Source organism: Phocoena sinus, chromosome 2 (genome assembly GCF_008692025.1).
Source record: "Phocoena sinus isolate mPhoSin1 chromosome 2, mPhoSin1.pri, whole genome shotgun sequence".
NCBI classification, from domain to species: Eukaryota; Metazoa; Chordata; class Mammalia; order Artiodactyla; family Phocoenidae; genus Phocoena; species Phocoena sinus.
In genome coordinates this window covers 33,074,872-33,096,018 of record NC_045764.1, presented here as the reverse complement: position 1 = coordinate 33,096,018, position 21,147 = coordinate 33,074,872, and the positions used below count along the sequence as shown (strand labels likewise).

Below are 21,147 nucleotides of genomic sequence, written 5' to 3'. Positions count from 1 at the left end.
CCAGCTACTGGAAAAGAAAAAGAGGAAGGCGTTATTACAGACAAAAAAAAGTCATCTTCCCTTTAGCTAACAGGTCTGTGTATCATGCAGATTTCTCTATTCGGCCTGCCTTTGCCTTTTCAGGCCCCAGAGAGCCCCAGTACTACACGACACGTGGCACCGAAGGAATCCTGAGTCTTTATAGAACTCCTTCCAGTAGTACCGCCGGCCCCGGGAGGTCAGGCGTGCAGATCTGTCACGCCTGCCCTCGACTTGCTGGGGGAGGGGCGTACATTGACCGCGAAGGCTCCACGTAGTTCGGGTACCAAGGGCGGGAGGCGTGGTGCGCCCGGCGACCCGGAAGCGGGGGGCCAGCGGACCCAGCGGCCTGCGGACGGGACTCGGATCGCACCCGCGAGATGGCGGCGGCGGCCGTGAGCAGCGCCAAGCGGAGCCTGCGGGCCGAGCTGAAGCGGCGTCTGCGGGCGCTGAGCGCCGAGGAGCGGCTGCGCCAGTCCCGCCTCTTGGCCCAGAAGGTGGGAGAACGCTACAACAGCCACCGTTCATGCCGGACCCGGCAGCCTCCAGGCCTGCGGATCTGCGCAGGCGCAAGCCTCAGGCGCGCGCACGTCCGCCCGGCGCGCGCACGTCCTCTGAGGGCGCGCAGTGTTCCCCTCAGCGCGCGAAAGTCCTGTTGTGGGTGTTGGAACGCTGTTGGGCTCAGTGTTCGCGCCGTGGAGAGTTATGGGGTTTGTGAGGGAGAGGATGGAAGTGGGTGACAGACTGCTGAGGTAAGAGCAGCGTGAGAGCAGAAAGATCTGGAGGGGAAGAGGGGCGGACACCTGAGCGCCAGTGTGTCTTCAGTGAGTCTTAGAGTGGTCGCACATGCCACGCAGCGCGACCAAAAAAAAAAAAAAAATTAGAGTCCAGTCGTAGCAGTAAAATGAACAGAGAAAGATGCAATTACTTCAGACGAGGGAGCCCAAAATGGGGTGCAGAGATGCTCAAGGATGGAAGCCCTTCACTGAGCCTGTGGAGGGCAAGAGCCCTGTCTCCGTAGCCTCAGGGCCTAGCCTTCTCCTATCACTTAGTAGATGAACATTAAATGCTTTTTTGAATTAATGAAAGAACTGATTCTCATACTTAGGCTGCCCAAGAAGATAGGAAGCAGAAGAGAGAAATTAGGGGAATGCGTTCAGTTTCGTGCTTGTTGGTTATAATACCTCGATTTTGTTAACTTTCGCAGACTGACTTGTTATATACTACCTTGTAGTATAATACAAGTTCATGTAATGCCAGTTTTCGTATCAGTAAAATGGCGGACAGATCCTGTCCTGAAGGCACGTGTGGGAGACTGGTTTTTGTTGGACGCCCGAAGGAAAAAAATTGATGTCCCGTGAATAAGTAAATGTTAGTAATTCTAAGTCAAACTAATGATCCCTCTTCCCCAGCATCCTGTCTCTGACATAGATACCAATGTTATATTCGGAAATTAGCATGGGAGTTCTTTTCCTTGATGTCCCTTGAAATTAGATATGCCGTAAGAATTTCTTAATTATCCTTCACTAGGCTATCATCCGTTAGTTTCTCAAATTCAAGGTTCCTATGGGTTAAAGCAGTAAAGCAAATACAAGCATTTCATTCCCCTCTCCATATACATAGGTGTGCAGGAGGGGATCTATGCAGATGTTAGCTTATTTATTCAAACTCAGTACTTTTAGCTATATGAGGAAGGCATTAGTTGCTTTAGTAGATGTAGAGAAGTATAGGATCTTATCCTTACTCTCTAGGTGCTAAAAGTTTAGCTGATTAATTCACATATATTGAACTCATACTGTGGGCCATACTTTGCTATGTAGTGGGTTGTAGGAATGAAAAAGATAGGCTTGTTGGACTTCCCTCGTGGTCCAGTGGTTAAGACTCTGCGCTCCCAATGCAGGGGGCCCGGGTTCGATCACTGGTCAGGGAACTAGATCCTGCATGCTGCAACTAAGAGCCCGTATGCCGCAACTAAAAGATCCCACGTGCTGAAACTAAAGACCCAGCGCAGCCAAATAAATAAATATTAGGGTAGAATTGTTACTCTGAGGGAGCAGAGAGTCTTCAAGAGGAAACAGACATGTGAATAAAGAATTGCAGTGCTTTGAGGTATAGGGTAAAGGTAAACACCAAAGCTGTAGAAACCTAGCTTAGGGGAGGGGGAATCAGAAGGCTTTCTTTCTATAGGGAGAAGTTTGAGAAATATTTTGTAGTACAAGATGAATTTTGTCAGGTGAAGGGAAGATAGGGTGGGTGAACATATGCAGGAATATTTTGGCAAGAGAAGGAAAGACAATTTAACATGGGTTTTGGAACTCCTTAGCTCTGGATTTAATCTGGCTCCACTGTGTTTTAGCTGCATATGGCCTTGGACAAGTCCTCTAATCTTTCTGAGCCTCTGGTTCCTTATCTGTAAAAGGATAATGTCATCCTTGAAGACCTATTGTGAAGGTTAAAGCAGTGTGTTAAGGGATGCATTGAGTGCTTCACATATTTTTGATATATCCTTTAGGAAGAGAATATTGGCAGCATTTTTGGAAAATAGGTTGGGGGTGGAAGAATGAGAAAAAAACACATGGAGACCAGTAAGGGGCTGTTGTGATAATTTGGGTGAGGGGTAATAAAGATGTAAACGAGGGCATGGGCAGTGAAGGTGAGGGGGAATAGCAGGTGAATGGGAGACTATGTAGTGAGAATCAGCGGGACTTGGCAATTAACTGGATGGAGATTAGAGAGTACTGGAAAAGGGGAGCCACCTATGATTCCAAACTTTAGAGCTGCGGATAAAGGGTTTTGAACGTTACTAGGCACAAGGAAGGTAAGAGTTGGAGCAGATTTTGGAGGGGCATGGGGACAATAAAGATGAGTTCAGTTTGGTTTGTCTATAGTAGATTAGAATTTAAAAAAACTCCAGGTGGGAATAGTAGCCATATAGAGACAGAACCACTGATATCAGTAGATTGACAACTGAGAGCTGGCATCAGAGAGAGAAAAATTCAAAAGCAGACCCATGACTCCCAGTAATAAACACATTTTACTCCATACAAATAAATGTACTCATATAAAAAATCTGTTTCACAACCAGGTGTTTGACAACTCTTACTATATACAACGAACTTTAATATTTTCTATTTCATTTGCTGATTGTAACCCACTGTTGACTTCATGACCAACCAATGGATCAAGGCCCAAAATATCAACATACTGGGACTAGAACAATGTTTTGCCATAGTACATGTTCAATACAGTAAAGGTATTAAATGATGCCTTTCTCCCAATAATTAAAAAAAAGGCAAATTTATTCTTATTGACACAGCACTTTTTTTAATAATTTACAAGTTTATCAGAAAAGTAATGTATGGTAAAGAAATTATACTTTATGCCATATCTTGACTCCTCAACAAATAAGTTGAGGAAATTAGTGCCAAGTACTCATTTTGTTTTCCATTCTATGCCAATTTGTGACACCTTTATCGTTATATTTACATTGTCAAGTTTTTATAATATTTGTGCTCTGTTCTGTAACTGTAATGAGTCTACTGAGCATTTTCTGTGCCTGATTTCCAAACTTGAAATTCAGGTAAATAGTATTTACAGTACTGTGGTTATATATATAGTGTTCACTACAGAACCAAATTGTATCATTGAATGTGTAAGAAGAGGATATACAATTCAATGTCACTAGACATGTGTGGCTAGGAGGGGAATATTTCAAGTGTTAATATCAAATACTTTCTTTTTTCTTATGCTTTATAATTGCTCGAAATTATGGCATTCTTAATTTTCCTATTTGGAGTATAAATTTCTAATTTAGCTCTCTGTTCAAGTTTCCGATTGCCTTTGTTTTTCCATTTTGGCAAAATAAGAATATGCCTTATCAATAGATTCTTTTTCATTTTGTTTGTTAAAATAAATCCACTTTCTTCTTGAAAGCACTCTAGTCCACTGCTCCCTCTGGTCTGGTCGACTTTGAGTCTGTGCTATAGCCATTGCCCTGGGGTTCCTCTCTCTCTGCTTTTAAGTTAGGGCTGTTTTTTGAATCCAGTATCTTCTCTCTTAGACCTCTTCCTTCCTTCTTCTTTTTCTTTATTTTCTTTCTTTATTTTTGGCTGCGTTGGGTCTTCGTTGCTGTGTGCAGGCTTTATCTAGTTGTGGTGAGCGGGGGCTACTCTTTGTTGGGGTGCACGGGCTTCTCATTGTGGGGGCTTCTCTTGTTTCAGAGCACGGGCTCTAGGTGCGTGGGCTTCAGTAGTTGTGGCTCGCGAGCTCTAGAGCGCAGGCTCAGTAGCTGTGCGCATGGGCTTAGTTGCTCTGCGGCATGTGGGATTTTCCCGGACCAGGGCTCGAACCTGTGTCCCCTGCTTTGGCAGGCAGATTCTTAACCACTGAGCCACCAGGGAAGCCCCTTTTGTTGTTGTTGTTATCTTATTAGATTGTATTCTCAAGTAACTTTTGGGGAGAAAATATCTATGAGGATAAACTCTTTAATACTTTATACATTAGGAAATGTTTTTACCTGATTGAGAGTTTGAATTTCAAGTTTAAAATTATTTTTCCTTGCTCTGCTCAGCATCCATGACCTCCATTCAATCTGAAGACTGATATCTTTACCTATTATGTCTTTGATTACTTCTTTTCCTTTCTGCAATTCCTGTTAATCAAATAGTAAAAATCCTAGATTGATCTTCTATGTCTCTTAATATTTTTTCTTATTTTCCCCACGTCTTTGTCTTTTTCCCCTACTTGAGGCTTTCTCCTGAATTGTTTTAATTTTGGTAATGTTAATTTTAATTTCCAGGTATTTTTTAATTCTCCGATTGCTTTCTTTCCAAAGCAGCCTGTTGTTGTTTTATAGATGCATCTATCTTCTTGAACTTGTCTGAGAAAACTAATTAGAATTTTTAAAAATCCATGTTCTCTGAATTATAATGATCTCACTTTCCTGCTGGATCACTCCACCCAACTTCTCTTTTATTTTCATTTATTTATTTATTTATTTCTATTGGAGTATAGTTGCTTTACACTGCTGTGTCAGTTTCTGCTGTACAGCAAAGTGAATCAGCCATGCTTATACATGTATCCTCTTTTTTGGATTTTCTTCCCATTTAGGTCACCACAGAGCACTGAGTAAAGTTCCCTGTGCTATATAGTAGGTTCTCCTTAGTTATCTGTTGCATACATAGTAGTGTATATATGTCAACCCCAATCTCCCAATTCCTCCCACCCCCTCCCCCTTTCCCCCTTGGTATCCATATGTTTGTTCTCTACATCTGTGTCTCTGTTTCTGCTTTGCAAATAGTTCATCTGTACCATTTTTATAGATTCCACATAAATGCATTAATTTTTCTCTTTTTGCCTTACTTTGTATGATAGTCTCTAGGTCCATCCACGTCTCTGCAAATGGCACAATTTCGTTCCTTTTTATGGTTGAGTAATATTCCATTGTATATATGTACCACATCTTCTTTATCCATTCCTCTGTTGATGGACATTTAGGTTGCTTCCATGTCCTGGCTCTTGTAAATAGTGCTGCAATGAACATTGGGGTGCATGTGTCTTTTTGAATTATGGTTTTCTCTGGATATATGCCTAGGAGTGGGATTGCTGGGTCATATGGTAGTTTTATTTTTAGTTTTTTAAGGTACTCTTCTCCATAGTGGCTGTATCAATTCCCCTTTTAAAAAATCCTTCTAATTTGTGTTTTGGCTTTCTAAAATGTTTGATGAACCATTACTGTCTGTACATATTTATGAAGGAAGGTGTGATAGCTAATGGGGATTTCCTTTGCTTTTTTAGTCACTTTGGAATTCCATGGGAAGAATGGATTCTGTCTGACCTACACCCATGTTCCCCAAGTGTTGTGATCTGCTACTCTTTTGTCTGTAAATACTGTCCCATCCACTCTGTCTTGCAGAAACTAGTCAAATCTCTATCCTCTTGTTATCAGGGCTATCATGGCTTTCTTTTTTGTGTGCTTTTTTTACTGTCATATAAGTGCGATTTGAGGAAGAAAGAAAGATAAGTGTGTATACATAGTCTCACACTGAATTTTAACTCATGTTTATTACTGCTTATTCAGCTTCTGATTTACTGTGTTCTGCTTTAAACAGAACAAGATAGACATTTAACTTTCCCAGAAAGTACTTGGGTGCCAAAAGCCTCAGATCTGCCCAACGTCTGGGTTTCACAGTTCCATTTGCTTTGCCCACTTCAGGCCTGATAATAGCTATGTAACTGCTCGGAAAGGTAGAGTTAACTTCCTTCATTAGCACTGGTTTGGTGTGCTCTATTTACTTAACTTCTGTGTCCCTTTTTATTAGGAATAACTTGACTTTCTGTGCCTGTGTCTTTCTGGCACTCGTATTTATGTCACTTAAAAAAAATAAATTTATTTATTTATTTTTGGCTGCGTTGGGTCTTCATTGCTACGTGCGGGCTTTCTCTAGTTGCGGCGAGCGGGGGCTACTCTTTGTTGTGGTGCATCAGCTTCTCATTGTGGTGGCTTCTCTTATTGCAGAGCACAGGCTCTAGGCACACGGGCTTCAGTAGTTGTGGCACACAGGCTCAGTTGTTGTGGCTCGCGGGCTCTAGAGCGCAGGCTCAGTAGTTGTGGTGCACAGGCTTAGTTGTTCTGTGGCATGTGGGATCTTCCCGGACCAGGACTCGAACCTGTGTCCCCTGCATTGGCAGGTGGATTCTTAACCACTGCACCACCAGGAAAGCCCTATAAGTCACTTCTGCAGTAACTTTTCCTTAGCTCGGAGAACGGGGAAGAACAGAAAAGGAAGAAAAAAAAATAGGGAACTAAGAGCTAACTTCTGAGACTGGGGAAGTTCTGAGATTATTAAAATTTCTAATGTGAGCAAAGCTCAGCCCGTTTCTTCTGCCTCATGAATGATTAAACTGAGTACAAAGGGAGTACTTTCCCTGGCGGTCCAGTGGTTAAGACTCCGTGCTTCCACTGCAGGGGTCACGGGTCCAATCCCTAGGCGGGGAACTAAGATCACGCATGCCAGCACAGCCAAAAAATTAATTAATTAATTAAACTGAGTACAAAGGGATGCTTTCCCCCAGGTGCACCTTCATTACAACATGGCACTTGTTTTTAGAAGGCCTTTGCCTCTCCAGGATCCCCCTACCTTCCATCTTTGTGAACATTTTAACATTCATTTGAACAGAAGAGCTTATAGCAGATGGGACGGAGGTGGGTAGAGCTAAGAGAACTGTATGGCATGTTGTCCACCACAGGGAGTTACAGACTGGCCAGGATGCTACATTTAGGGCACACCAAACAATTAATAATCAAATTATGACAACACATAATTGTTAGGTTGTATAGTGACTCTAAACATAGTAAGGGTTCTCTAGGAGTCAGGAAATGTTAGGCCTTGAGTTGGGCTTAAATGGGTAGAATTTGGCAGGAGAGAAGGCTGACCATCCAGGGAGTAAAGAAGCTTGTGAGAGCTTCAGAGTTAAAAAGAAGAGACTCTCGGGGAAGTGGGTGACAGGATTGAAGTCTGCTAGAACGGGTAGATGGGGTTCAAGCTTGGAATTCCTGATGCAGACAGCAGGGCCTCACAGTGAATTTTTTTTTTTTTTGCGGTACGCGGGCCTCTCACTGCTGTGGCCTCTCCCTTTGCGGAGCACAGGCTCCGGACGCGCAGGCTCAGCGGCCATGGCTCACGGGCCCAGCTGCTCTGCGGCATGTGGGATCTTCCCGGACTGGGGCACGAACCGGTGTCCCATGCATCGGCAGGTGGACTCTCAACCACTGTGCCACCAGGGAAACCCCTCACAGTGACTTTTTAATGAATTGTCACACCTGCCAGAGTAGGTGTGCCAGAGAAGTGTAAAGGGATCAGAGAAGTAAGTGTTGGGTCCAGAAGTTCAAGTCAGCCTTCAGGATGCGTATTATTTGACCTATTATATACTAGTCTGCTGTTTTTGTTTGTTTGTTTTTGGATAAAGAGGTTGGAGAAGGCTGAGAGAAAGGGAGAAAAGGGAGAAAGCGTTAAAACTGTTAAGGGGAGCCACTAGTTTTTAAAAGTATAACCTTGGAAATTATAACCGCCATCATTTCCCATTCAGGTGTTTACCCATAGTCAGTATCAAAAGTCCAAAAGAATCTCCATCTTTCTGAGCATGCAAGATGAAATTGAGACAGAAGAGATCATCAAGGACATTTTCCAACAAGGCAAAACCTGCTTTATCCCACGGTACCAGTTCCAGAGCAATCACATGGATATGGTGAAATTAGCATCGCCTGAGGAAATCTCTTCACTTCCCAAAACATCCTGGAATATTCATCAGCCCAGTGAGGTCGAGGTTCGGGAGGAGGCCTTGTCCACAGGTGAGTGTTATGGTATTGGAATCCGCACCTTAGGATGCTCTCAGGCTGTGATGGGTTGTTAGACCTCTGATCCGCTTGCTATGGTTGGGTCAGTGGGGGTCACTTTTCCTACAGGGATGAATTTGTATTTCACTTATATTCCAAGACACCGACCTAACCTAGTTCAGGGTGCGATGCCCTCTGTAAGCTGTGAAATGTCAACTGTAATAGTAAGGTATTAAGGTATTGTTGCCTTTTCACAGACTACTGCCCTGACCTTGTGGGTTGGATTATACATTTTCTCTGAATAATATTGCATTTCCCATGGTTTCAGTTATGGTCTGTATGGTAATGAGTACCTTATTATTAATGCTATAAGCATTTATATCTCCAGCTCAGACCTGTCAACTACTTGGGTATCACGTGGTCATCTCCAACACAACATGTTCCAAACTGAATCATATTCCCTCATGCCCACTATCCTGTGTTTCTCTTAGTGTATAGTACCATCACCACCCAATTCACCATGCCAGGAATCTCAAGATCATCCTTGACTCTTCTCTTTCCCTCATGTTCCATGTGTGCCCATTGCCGAGCCCTGGTGATTTTACTTACTGAGTTATTTATTGAACCTGTCCACTCCTCTCTAATCCCGCTGCTACCACTGCAATCTAAGCCACCATCTTCCCTTGCTTGGGTTATTATAACAGCCTCCTAACTCTTCTTCCTCTCCTCCCTCTCAATCTATTATCTATGTAGTAATTGAAACAAGATGTCTGAAATGCAAAGCTGACCATTTCTCTCCCCTGTTTAAAGTCTTTCAGTGACTTTCTGCTGCCCTTAGTTTGAATCAAACATTCTTTAACAAGGCTCTTCCTGATTTGGCCTTGCTATTCTTTCCATTTTTACATCTTTCTACTCCCTCACTTTATAGTCTGAGTTTCAGCCACTCTGAATCTCTCCCAGTTTCCCAACCCCATTTTAAAAAAATTGAAATATAGTTGATTGACAATATTGTGTTAGCTTCAGGTGTATAGCAAAATGATTCAGTCATATATATATGTATATTTTCCATTATAGGTTATTATAAGATATTAAATATAGTTCCCTGTGCTGTACAGTAAATCCTCATTGCTTATCTATTTTATACATTGTAATTTGTGTCTGTTAATCCCATACTCCTAATTTATCTGCCTTGGTAACCGTAAGTTTGTTTTCTATGTCTGTGAGTCTGTTTCTGTTTTGTGTATAGATTCATTTGTATTATTTTTTTAGATTCCACATACAAGTGACATCATATAATATTTGATATTATATCCATCCATGTTGCCACAAGTAGCAATGTTTCATTCTTTTTTTATGGCCAAGTAGTATTCCATTGTGTGTGTGTGTGTGTGTGTGTGTGTGTGTGTGTGTGTACACACATACACCACATCTTCTTAAACCAGTCACCTGTTGATGGACCCTTGGGTTGTTTCTATGTCTTGGCTATTGCAGATAGCTTCTGTGAACACTGGAGTGTATGTATCTTTTCAAATTAGGCCAACCCCATTTTGCTTTTTCTACTGCTGGACCTTTATATGTGCTACTCCCTGGCCAACAGCCACTTGGGAGATTTAATCATTATCAAGCAGTCGAAGAGCTGGAAGCAAAACAAGCTAAGGTACTATTTTGTACTACAATGCCTCAAACGTGTCTTAGAGGTATGTATTTTTGATTAAGACTTAAAGAGTTGCAAAGAAATCCCAGTGAAGCTTTATGCAATCTTCTCTCAATTTCTGTTCCTTTTCATTGTTACAACATAACCTATAAAATCAATATGACAGCATGGGAAGGGACAGAGTCAAGGTCTCATGGTAGTAGGGGGATTATTTACTTTGCTACTTTTTCTCCTATATTATACAGTCCTGTGCTTTGCTAGATGTTTAGACACCAAAAGTACACTCAGATCTACCTCCTAGACCAGACGAATGCCAGCATTATAAAAATTTTAAGACAATGAAACATAAGGGAATGTAGTATATCTTGGGAGGTAGCCCAGGCTTATAGATAAGGAAACATAGGAATTGTAGGCTCTGGTATTGCTCACACTTCATCAGCTACTTCTCCAGACTCATGGGCTTATGGGTGGAGCCCAGGGCACTTTCCTAATTCTGGTTGACCATATTAACATCTCCTTCCATGCTTGCATCACTCTGTGATGTCCCGGCTAATTGAAATGCTACTTGGTATCCTCCAGTAACCATTTTCTCCAGAGGCAGCCCATTGTCTTTGTAGAACAACTCTGCTCCTTGTAGAATATATTCCTTTGGTTGAGCTAAAATGTGTCACCCTGAACCTTCATGCATTAGTTCTATTTCTGTTTAAGTACGATAGCGGGGAAGAGTAAGCAAGAAGCATGATCTTTCCTCTTAATTTAGCTGTACTTCCTGGTTAGGATAAACTCAGTTCAAACAAGTGAGGTAAATCATTTATATATAGGTTTTAGCACATCATTTGGCACATGGGAGCTATTCAGTAAATGGTAGCTATTATTAATTTTAAACAAGGAAGGCAGGATTATTCATTATACAGTCAACTCAGTGCTACCTGAGTGTTTAACATTTTAATAATTTCCAACAAACATTTTCTGAACATCTACTTTGTATCAGACACTGTATTAGCTCTGGAAAGATAAGGTCCTGGACTTCAAGGTGCTCACACTCTAGCTGGGGAGACAGAAAACATATGTAAGTAGAATGACTATCCCAACCTGTTGTATATATCAAATACAAGTCAAATGAAAAGAATATTAAGAATATAGAAGTTCAGGGCTTGGCCCTGAATAGAAAAAAGTTCACTCACAAAACCGCTTGCTCATTTTTTTTCTCCTCCAGACCATTTATTCATGCTGTATTTGTGGGACGGGTTGCTTTTTCTCCCCATGTGTTTTTCTTTGCAGATGCTTGCAATTGGCATTGCAAAGGGTTAGGGAATTATACCTGTAGTTTCTTGCAATTGCAGCCTGGGAGCTAATGCTCTTTGCTGTTGTTTATAGAATGTTCGATTTGCAGTCTCTGCTGTTTGTTATCTCCCAGCATCACATTCTGCACCGTGGATTTTTGCTCACATCAGCAGTTTAGAATGTGGCATCTTCAGTGCGCCAGCATAAATCTAGCTTCACAGTGTTTGTGACAAGCTGACTAGAGCTCAGATTGTCCCCAGTATAGCTTATGTAGCCTGCTTATCTTTCTGGTTCGCTCACATTATGGCAGGTTAGAAAAAAGTGAGCTCTGGTGTCCTCAGTTGCAAATATAAGTTCGTAAGCAAAAATTTCACATGGGCTATTTTTGTATTATGTATATAGCAAAATAACAGAAGGGTAAAAGAAGTGGAGGGGCTGCCTCTTTACTGCATTTGTTCTCAAAGTGAGGGCTGCTTGGGCAATTAGATTAGCCAGCAATCCCTCCACTGAAAGGACATAATCTAATTCAACGTGGCTTAAGCAAAAATAGGATTTTATTGGCCCAGAGACTGAAAAATCCACAGAAGGGCTAGCTTTAGATATGGCCAGATCAGAGTCATTAGGATCTACTCTATCTCTGCCTTTTCACTCCACTTTCATCTATATTGGCTTCATTTCTTGGTGCCACAGGTGGCCGTGGTAGTTCCAGGTTCCACAGCATCCTTACTGCTAGCAGTCCCAGCAGAAAAGAGCAAGTCTGTTTTCTAACGGTTCCAGCAAAGTCCTGGTCTTAACTCTTACTGACCCGAATTGGGTCAAGTGGCCATCCCGAAATCAATCACTGTGGCCAAGGACATGGACGAGGCTGAGTGACCTAGGCCTGGGTCTTACTTGTCCATCCCTGAGCCACGCACTGTAACCAGGGAGAAAGGATGTGTTGACTGACTGGACACGGTCCTGTGCCCACCTGTGTGGCCCTACCCAAACCACTGAGCTGAGAGTGGGCTGGGAGCGATTCACCACAGGAAAACGAAGTACTGTTTCCAGAACAAGGGCAATGGATACTGGGCAATCCAAAATCAAATTCACCTATGCTGTCAATCATTTCTGAAATTCTATAGACTATAACAGGCTCTTTGCAGTCATAACTTTGTCAGAGCTGATTTTTTATTTTTGATCTTTCTGGAAGCTCTTTAGGAATTCATACCTATGTGTGGGTACCTGACACATAACTCAAATAAATAAATGATCATAATGAAGACTTTCTAGTCCTCAACCAAAACATTTTAAAGTGACTGGATGGGGCAGTGTCAAGGACAGAATCTTTGAACCTGACGTGTAACATCCCTCTAGGTTGTTCATGATCAGTACTTTTGGGAGGGTTAGGATTGGTTTATTGAAGTCATTCCCATTAACTTGAGCTCCTTTCTTTCTTCAGTAGGGTTGCATGGCACCTGCAAGAATATAGTAAAGAGAGTGGGTATGAATTTCATCAAGGCATTCGGCAGAGTCGTGATATCCTTGACCATAGGGTGGAGAAATTTGGGTTGGATAGTAATACTTTATTCAGAAGATATTTCGTGAGTGCTCGTCTGTGGGAGGAGTAATGGGGGATGCAGCGGGGAACAGGGTGGACCTGGTCCCTGCGGTTGTGGAGTTAACCAACCTGTTGTCCTCTGGAGGCAGGTTTGTGCCAGCATATCACAGGGCCCTCTCCTTTGTGCTGTCCTGTTCAGCTTTTTGTTGCCACTTAGATGTCCCACTGTCCCTGGATTTCAGCATGTCAGAATTCATTCTTATCGTTCTCTTTGTGTTTTTCACATTTCTGTTAGTAGCCAGTTTGCAAACGTAGACTTATTCTTGTCTCTTTTCTACCCATCCAGTTATCAAGTATTACCAGATTTTTCTTTGTAATATTTTTATCACCTGTCTTTCTCTAATTCCAGTTTTAGAGGATCCTTTGTCTACATTTTTGATTCTTCATATCTGTTCCATTGGAATACACTTCCAGTTGGTTTTCTGGCCATATTACCTTTCCTAAAGTACCTCTTTTTGTACAGGCCATCTACCCTGTTCAAGCTTTTCCCGGTACCCAGCCTAGATCTGTGTGCCTGAGCAGACTGAGGTTCCTGCTAGCTAACTGTTGCCAAGAGAAGGGATACTGGATAAAATGTAAACATTCAGGCCACTGTCTGGGCCGCTCTGTCTTTTTACCTTGACTCCTTCTTCTGCCTGGTGCAGTTCCTCTGCTTCAGCCAAAGTAGTCTGCTGGAAGACAGTATTTCGTAGCAATCAAGAACCCAGACTTGGGAATCAGGTAAGCCTGGATGTGAGTTCTACTTTTGCTACTTTCTAACTATGTGACTTTGGGGAGGTTGTTGAACTCCTCTGAGTGTCAGTCTTGTCACCTGTGAGTGGATGAAGCTACCCCACAGGTCTGTTATGAAGCTTGAATGAAAGTGCTTGGCATATAGTAGGTGCCCAGTAAAGCGGCTCTTGTTGCTGATGTGGATTCTGTTGTTTTTGCAGTGGTTGAGTTGTCATCTGAGAACACACTATGTGCATTACTGTGAAATTTGGTTACACCTACTGTTTTTCAACAGAAATGTTTTTCAACATTTAGAATGTCTTCGGTGTTCCTTCCAGGTGGTATCTTTTAGTCTAGCGCTTAATGTCATTGCCTTTTGAGTCAGACTGATCTGAATTTGAATCTAGGCTTTACCACTTGGGGAAATTACTCAACATCACAAAGTACACGTTTTTCCCTGTGAAATCAGGGATAGTTGCAGTGGCCACTCATTGTGCTGTTTAGAGGATAAAGTAAGATGATGTAGGTGAAGTGCCTTGTAGTGAACTGGCTCATGTAGTGAGGGATCAAAAATGGCAGTTACTGTCAACAATAAGCTGTTCTCACCTTCTCTAACCCTTCCTTGACTGCCTCTAGTCCTCAAGTCCCTTTCTTCTCTAATTCTTACTCACCCAGCACTTAACATATATCCACCTGTGGTACAAATTCTCCTAGGGGGTATATTTCTTTTCTTTGCTGAGAGACTTTGTGGTATTGTGATTTATAATAAGAAATACATATTTGGTCTTCATCCCAGTTTCTGGCAGAACTCCTAAAATCTTTGGAATTTCCCAAGTAATAAGAGCCATAAAGGTGTTTTGATATTCATAGCACACCCCTTTCAACCAGACCTGAGTTTATGTTGATATGGTGACTTTGGAAAGCAACCTGGGGAATCAACTTTTGATTAGAGGGTTGGAATTTTCAGTCTCCCCACCTCACTGACTTCTGGAGAGGGGAGAGGGGCTGGATGTTGAATCAGTCACCAGTGACCAATGATTTAATCAATCATGCCTTTGCAGTGAAGCCTCCATAAAAACCCAAAGGATGGGGTTTGGACAGCTTCCTGGCTGGCAAGCCTGTGGAGCTGCTGGATGCTGTGCTCCCTTTCCCTGTACCTTGCCTTGTATATCTCCTTCCTGAGCTGTATCCTTGTACAGTCAACTGGTAATCTAGTTAGTAAAATGTTTCTCTGAGTCCTGTGAGCTGCTCTAGCAAATTAATCAAGTTAATCCAACCCAAGGAGGGAACCTCCGATGTATAGCCTGTAGGTCAGAAGTACAGGTAACAACCTGGACTTGCCATTGGCATCTGGCATGGGAGTTGCAGGTAGGGCAGGCAGTCTTGTGGGACTGAGCCCTTACCGTGTAGGATCTGACACTGTCCCCAGGTAGATTGTGTCAGAATTGAGTTGAATTGTAGGACACCCAGCTGGATGTCAGAGAATTGCTTGGTGGCCCAGGAAAAAAGCATTGGAGACTTGGATTCTTTATTTATTTTTTCAATTAATTAATTAATTTTTATTTATTTATTTTTGGCTGCATTGGGTCTTCATTGCTGCACGCGGGCGCTCTCTAGTTGCAGCAAGCGGAGCACAGGGCTCTAGGCGCTCAGGCTTCAGCGGTTGTGGCTTATGGGCTCTGGAGCATAGGCTCAGTAGTTGTGGCTTGCGGGCTATAGAGCACAGGCTCACTAGTTGTGGCTCATGGGCTTAGTTGCTCCATGGCATGTGGGATCTTCCTAGACTAGGGCTCGAACCCGTGTACCCTGCATTGGCAGGCAGATTCTTAACCACTGTGCCATCAGGGAAGCCCCGACTCGGACTCTTTAAGAGCAGAGCCCTTCTCTTAAATCACCTGTACTCTTGGTGCCAGCATCATGGTTTTTTTGTTTGTTTTCTTATTTTTTAAAAAATATTTTATTTATTTATTTATTTGGTTGCGCCAGGTCTCAGTTGCAGCCGGCGGGCTCTTTTGTTGTGGCTTCATGCAAACTCTTAGTTGCGGCATACATGTGGGATCTAGTTCCCTGACCAGGGATCAAACCCGGGCCCCCTGCATTGGGAGTGCAGAGTCTTAGCCACTGCGCCACCAAGGAAGTCCCCCAGCATCACGTTGTTCACATCAGACTTCCAGTGGAAGTGTCTTGAGGTAAAGCCAACACTATTATGAATTCAAAGAATGCTTATATAAGTTTATGGATGATCAATATTTTATAGTCATTAAAGGAAAGCTGGATTTAAAAAATAATAAGCATCTACCTAGGGGCACTTTAAAAAGTATATCAGAAATAGTTGTTTTATAAGATGCTGTGACACTTTTATTTGGTATTTGGGAATAAAGGGTTCACGTTAGACCTGGGCTGGAATAACCTTGCAATTGATCTTCTCCCAGCACTCGCTTTGGGGAAGCTGTAGAGTTAAGATCCAGGTGGAATGTTGTACCTGCCGTGTCTGCTGTGTGCCGTTGCACCTGGGTTGGGAGCTATGAGTTGGTGCATAGGCCTTGGGTCTCTGAGTCTTGATCCATGTAAAAACCTGGTAGGAACTCACAGGTCTCAAGGGGACCTGCACACACCTTGGCTCTTGATGCACCCCATGTGGATGAGGGAGCAAAAGAAACTGCATGCTGGGGTAGCTCCTGGGCCCAGGAGGAGGTGGAGATGCTGCTCTGTGTCCTTCTATAATGCCAAGTGTGCACAGTCATACCTAGACTGAAGTCTGTTGCGTCTCCTGAGTCAGAGTGCCCGGTGAAATGTGTAACAGCCTCTGGGTCCCTGCTGCGTTCATAATCCAGTCTGTGGGCATTAACGTACCATGTTCTTCTGCACACTCCACAGGCCTTCGCAGGAGTTTTGGGTGACCTCTCCCTCAGGACAGTTGAGAACGTTGCCTTCAGAGTTAAGCACTGGGGGAGGTGGAACAAACACTAATGTTCCTCGTTCCATCTTCCTTGTGTTCAGAGGGGATCATTGAAGCCCACGGAGGTCAAGTGACTTCCCCAAGTTCAATACAGGCAGTTAATAACAATGCAGTGGTCACCCAGTTCTCCTGTTTTACACTCCAGTGCCCTTTGAAGTGCCATTTCTTTTCTTAACACCTCATTCATTAATGTTGCTTTACCACCTGGATTTTCCTTCTCTCCTGACAGTGTACTGCACCAGAACGATTATTCACGGAACAGGTACTGTTGGTAATTGTATACATGGGAACATCGTCATATTTTCCCAAGGAAGAACTTGCGCTAAGTCACATGTATCTAAAAGTACACTGGTTGTGAAGTTAAGCTTTTTTTTTCAGTCATTTTATGTTCAAGTAAATGCACAGGAAGAACAGCCTAGGCTTTCACTTGTAACAGGGCCTTCCATATGAATGATAAGTGTATACATGGTAGGCTTCCTTGGAGCTGTTCCAGGATTTTCTATTTTATCTTTTGCAGCAGCAACTTCAGACTATATTCTCATTTCCGAGAGTGGTGGTTTACTTTTTGTTATCTCCCAGCCCATTAAGATGAAAAGATACTTCCTCGGGGATTATGGCCTGTTATTCTTGCCAAGATGCGTTAGCCTGCCAAATGTTCTGTTCAAACACAGTGATGCATTGAATGTACTGTGGAACACTTAAGTGTCATTAAAAGGGCTAACCTACGTGACTTAAAACTCTCTACCTATAGAACTTCAGGTTTTTAAACTCCTTTTCCAATTCAGTTTTTATTTTATTACCTTTAATCAAGACATTAAAATGTCTATTAGGTTTATGTATGTTTCTGTATATGTTAAATTGAGAGAAGAGGCAGAATTTTAAAATTTATTTATTTATTTATTTGGTCGTGCTAGGTCTTAGTTGCGGCACATGGGCTCCTTAGGTGTGGCAGGCGGGCTCCTCAGTGGCAGCTCACAGGCTCCTTAGTTGCAGCTCGTGGGCTCCTTAGTTGTGGCTCGCAGGCTCCTTAGTTGTAGCATGTGAACTCTCAGTTGCAGCATGCATGTGGGATCTAGTTCCCTGACCAGGGATCGAACCCGGGCCCCCTGCATTGAGAGCACGGAGTCTTATCCACTGTGCCACCAAGGAAATCCCGAGGCAGAATTTTTAAGAGGAGTTTGAATTAGAAAAAAATAAGTTGTTTTTAGTTTCGTCTTCTGATCCTTAAACCTCAAGTCGGAGTGGTGAAAACTGGTTTGTAAATAAATACCACCACGGGTGTCCGTGCCCCACTCCTGCTCTCTTCATTGGCAAATCCTCTCTCCTTTTCTCTCACTCCGTCCTCAAGGGTTAATGGAACAGTTTTGGGGCTGTTGATGTCCTTTTTTTTAAAATATAAATTTATTTATTTATTTTTGGCTGTGTTGGGTCTTCATTGCAGCACACAGGCTTTCTCTAGTTGCGGCGAGCGGGTGAAAACAAAGTTTTCAAGTGGTGGAGTGATACAATCCAGGTGAGTTTTAAGGTCACTTTGGCGGGAACGTGAGACAGAGAAGTCAAGTGTTTGGACGGGGGTGGCCAGTTAGGAGGTCACCACAATAACCTAAGATAGAGAATTCAGCTCTGACATTTGCCAAGTGGACAAAGGCAGAACTTCATTTCACTTTACTGGCCCAGCTTCCTTGAAATCATCTCTTGTCCTCATTTTTCAATGGAGAAAATTCCCTAAGTCACTTCCCTGGAAAGAGGAACAGGTTATAATTCATCATAAAGAAACATCCCAGTCTTGTGGCCTTTCAAAATGCTTTTTTATTTTTTTTGATGTGGACCATTTTTAAAGTCTTTATTGAATTTGTTACACTATTGCTTCTGTTTTATGTTTTGGTTTTTTTGGCCACGAGGCATGTGGGATCTTAGCTCCCAACCAGGGATCAAACCCACAGTCCCTGCACTGGAAGGCGAAGTCTTAACCACTGGACCGCCAGGGAAGTCCCCTCAGAATGCTTTAATGAAGAATTTTAAAGGGCTGTTTTCTCTGCTGAAGGCATTTGAGGAAATAGGTCCTCTGGGCTCCTGCCCATAAAACGGATAAGATGGAGGCTATCCCTAACCTGTGGTTAGACATTCTCTAAGACATCAACAGCCCCACGCTTCCCTGGTGGCACAGTGGTTAAGAATCCGCTTGCCAATGCAGGGGACACAGGTTCGATCCCTGGTCCGGGAAGATCCCACATGCTGCAGAGCAACTAAGCCCGTGCACCACAACCACTGGAGCCTGCCCGCTTTAAGGCCCGTGTGCCACAACTACTGAGCCTGTGTGCTGCCACTACTGAACCCGGCACGCCTAGAGCCCGTGCTCCGCAACAAGAGAATCCACTGCAATGAGAAGCCCACATGCTGCAACAAAGAGTAGACCCTGCTCGTTGCAACTTGAGAAAGCCCGCGCGGAGCAACGAAGATTCAATGCAGTCAAAAAAAAAAAAATTCTATAAGCCTAATAATTGTATGTTGAATGAATGATTGATAGTAGCTGCAAAGAAATGCGAACATAATCTACCAATGTTTATTTTTTTATCCTCCTCATCATCTATAAAATCAGGTATGTATTAACTAATTATCCACAAATAAGCAAGCAGAACAAGCCAATATTACTATTGGATGAAGTGGGCAGAGAGCTATGAGATGGAAATTGAACAGAAACAAAAATGTCTTCCTAACTGCCCATCTCATTACTTTGGTTTAAAGCAAATACACATAATAATTTAAGTGTTCTTTGGGTGTAGTGATGCTGGAAGCCAGAATCACTTGTAAGAAGTCCTGGGATGAATTAATTTATCCGATTGTCTAGACCAGTTGTTTTCACCCTTCAAGCCTGACTCATTGGGGCTTTTAAATTCAGTTTAGTAGCATTAAAAAACAAACAAACAAGAAAGACATAGAAAAAAATCTTTTATTTAAGTAAAGATTTGCATGTGTGTCTATGTGTATCTGTGTATGTATACATGCATGTGTATATGTGTCTATGTGTATATAAAATGGGTCACGGTGTTTTTCTTACTGTAGGTTCCAGAAAGTTTGAAAGCCACTGGTTTATGCATCTACTTCTCAAAAGGGCATGTATCTTTTAGTTGGCCCCTGGTGGAATATCAGTGGACTCACTGAGCAATAGGACAAACAGTACATTTTCTTCAAGTGTTAATTTCACTTAAACATTTTGGTGAAAACAAATGCAAGTTTTGTTAATTTCTCTAACTTTTAACATGTTTTATATGCTTCAACACTATGTTTCTTAGCACTGAAGACTTAACTATTGTGTTTAATTGTGGATTTTGTTAATGGATATAAACCAACCTTTTTCTATGTAAAGCTCTATGTCTCGAATTCTACCTTACTATCAATTTTGCTACCTCTTTGTGTTTGAATATGCCTTTGACTTCCTCCTGAATCTTTGGTGCCATTGTCTGTGGGCATGCTTCTTGTAAATAGCATACAATTGGATTTTTGTTTTTGCACCCAACTGGGAGTCTTCTTGTATCAGAAGAGTTCAGCCTGTCCTCTTTTTGGTGATAACTGGTGTGTTTGGTGTTCCCTTCTGTTACTTGTTATCTTGGTTTCTGTTTTTGGAAAAAGAATTTTTTTTGCTATTTCTTTTTCCTTTGTATCCTTTTTTGTCTTTAGTACTTCATAGTCAGGTATCCATTTCTTTTACTGGTTACATTAACATGTTTTTGAACCTCAAATTCTCATTAGCATTATCAATATAGTATTGATTGACTTTTTTACTCCTGTAAAAGATAAGAAAGTGAATGTGCTTTTTTGTCCTAGATTTTAATAAACATAAACTGGGATTTAAAATCAATAATAATAATTTTAAAATGTCTATCTATTCTTTAAGGAATTTTTTGACATTTGATTATTTTCTTACTATATTTATAAGGAACAGTCATTTAAAGTCAACTCTAAATTTTCCTAGGTTCATGGTTCATTGCTTCTGCTTTTTAAATCATGTCTTCCTCATCCTTGACATGTATTTTTATTAATTTCTTGGTCAGATGGAGTATTCCTTTAAGTAATTTTTTTCAGTATGATCTGTGGGTGGCATATTTTTGGAATGCTTTTATTTATTTTATTTTTATTTATTTATTTTTTTTGCGGTACGCGGGCCTCTGACTGTTGTGGCCTCTCCCATTGCGGAGCACAGGCTCCGGACGCGCAGGCTCAGCGGCCATGGCTCACGGGCCTAGCCGCTCCGCAGCATGTGGGATTTTCCCGGACTGGGGCACGAACCCATGTCCCCTGCATCGGTAAGCGGACTCTCAACCACTGTGCCACCAGAGAAGCCGTGGAATGCTTTTATTTTTGAGCCTATGTTTGTATATGCAGTGAATTCTTGAATGGAGCAAGAATTCTTGGGTCACACCTTTTTTTTCACTCAAAATTCTAGACCAGGGGTTGGCAAACATTTTTTGTCAGGTGCCAGATAGTAAATATGTAGGCCATGGGATCTCTGTAACAACAATTCAGCTGTGCTGTTGTAATCTAAAATAGACGATATTTATATAGGGTATGGCAATGTTTCAGTAATACTT

At 42.2% G+C, this 21,147-nt stretch overlaps 1 protein-coding gene across 9 annotated transcripts in view; it reads left to right on the top strand.

Annotated features, from left to right (window-relative positions):
• Positions 1 to 7: 7 nt before the first annotated feature.
• LOC116747437 (5-formyltetrahydrofolate cyclo-ligase) overlaps positions 8 to 21,147 on the top strand; it is a 279,548-nt gene continuing 258,408 nt past the window's right edge. For 8 of the 9 annotated variants that reach the window (XR_004348042.1, XR_004348045.1, XR_004348046.1 and 5 more), the window contains exons 1-2: positions 8 to 515; positions 8,107 to 8,368. Coding sequence is in view for 3 of the 9 variants with exons in the window: in XM_032619586.1 (XP_032475477.1) it covers positions 399 to 515; positions 8,107 to 8,368 (379 nt within the window). In the remaining 6 variants the exon portion in view is untranslated. Of the gene's footprint in view, positions 516 to 537; positions 771 to 8,106; positions 8,369 to 21,147 lie in introns of those variants that run through there. The other variant, XM_032619633.1, reaches the window with a different exon arrangement.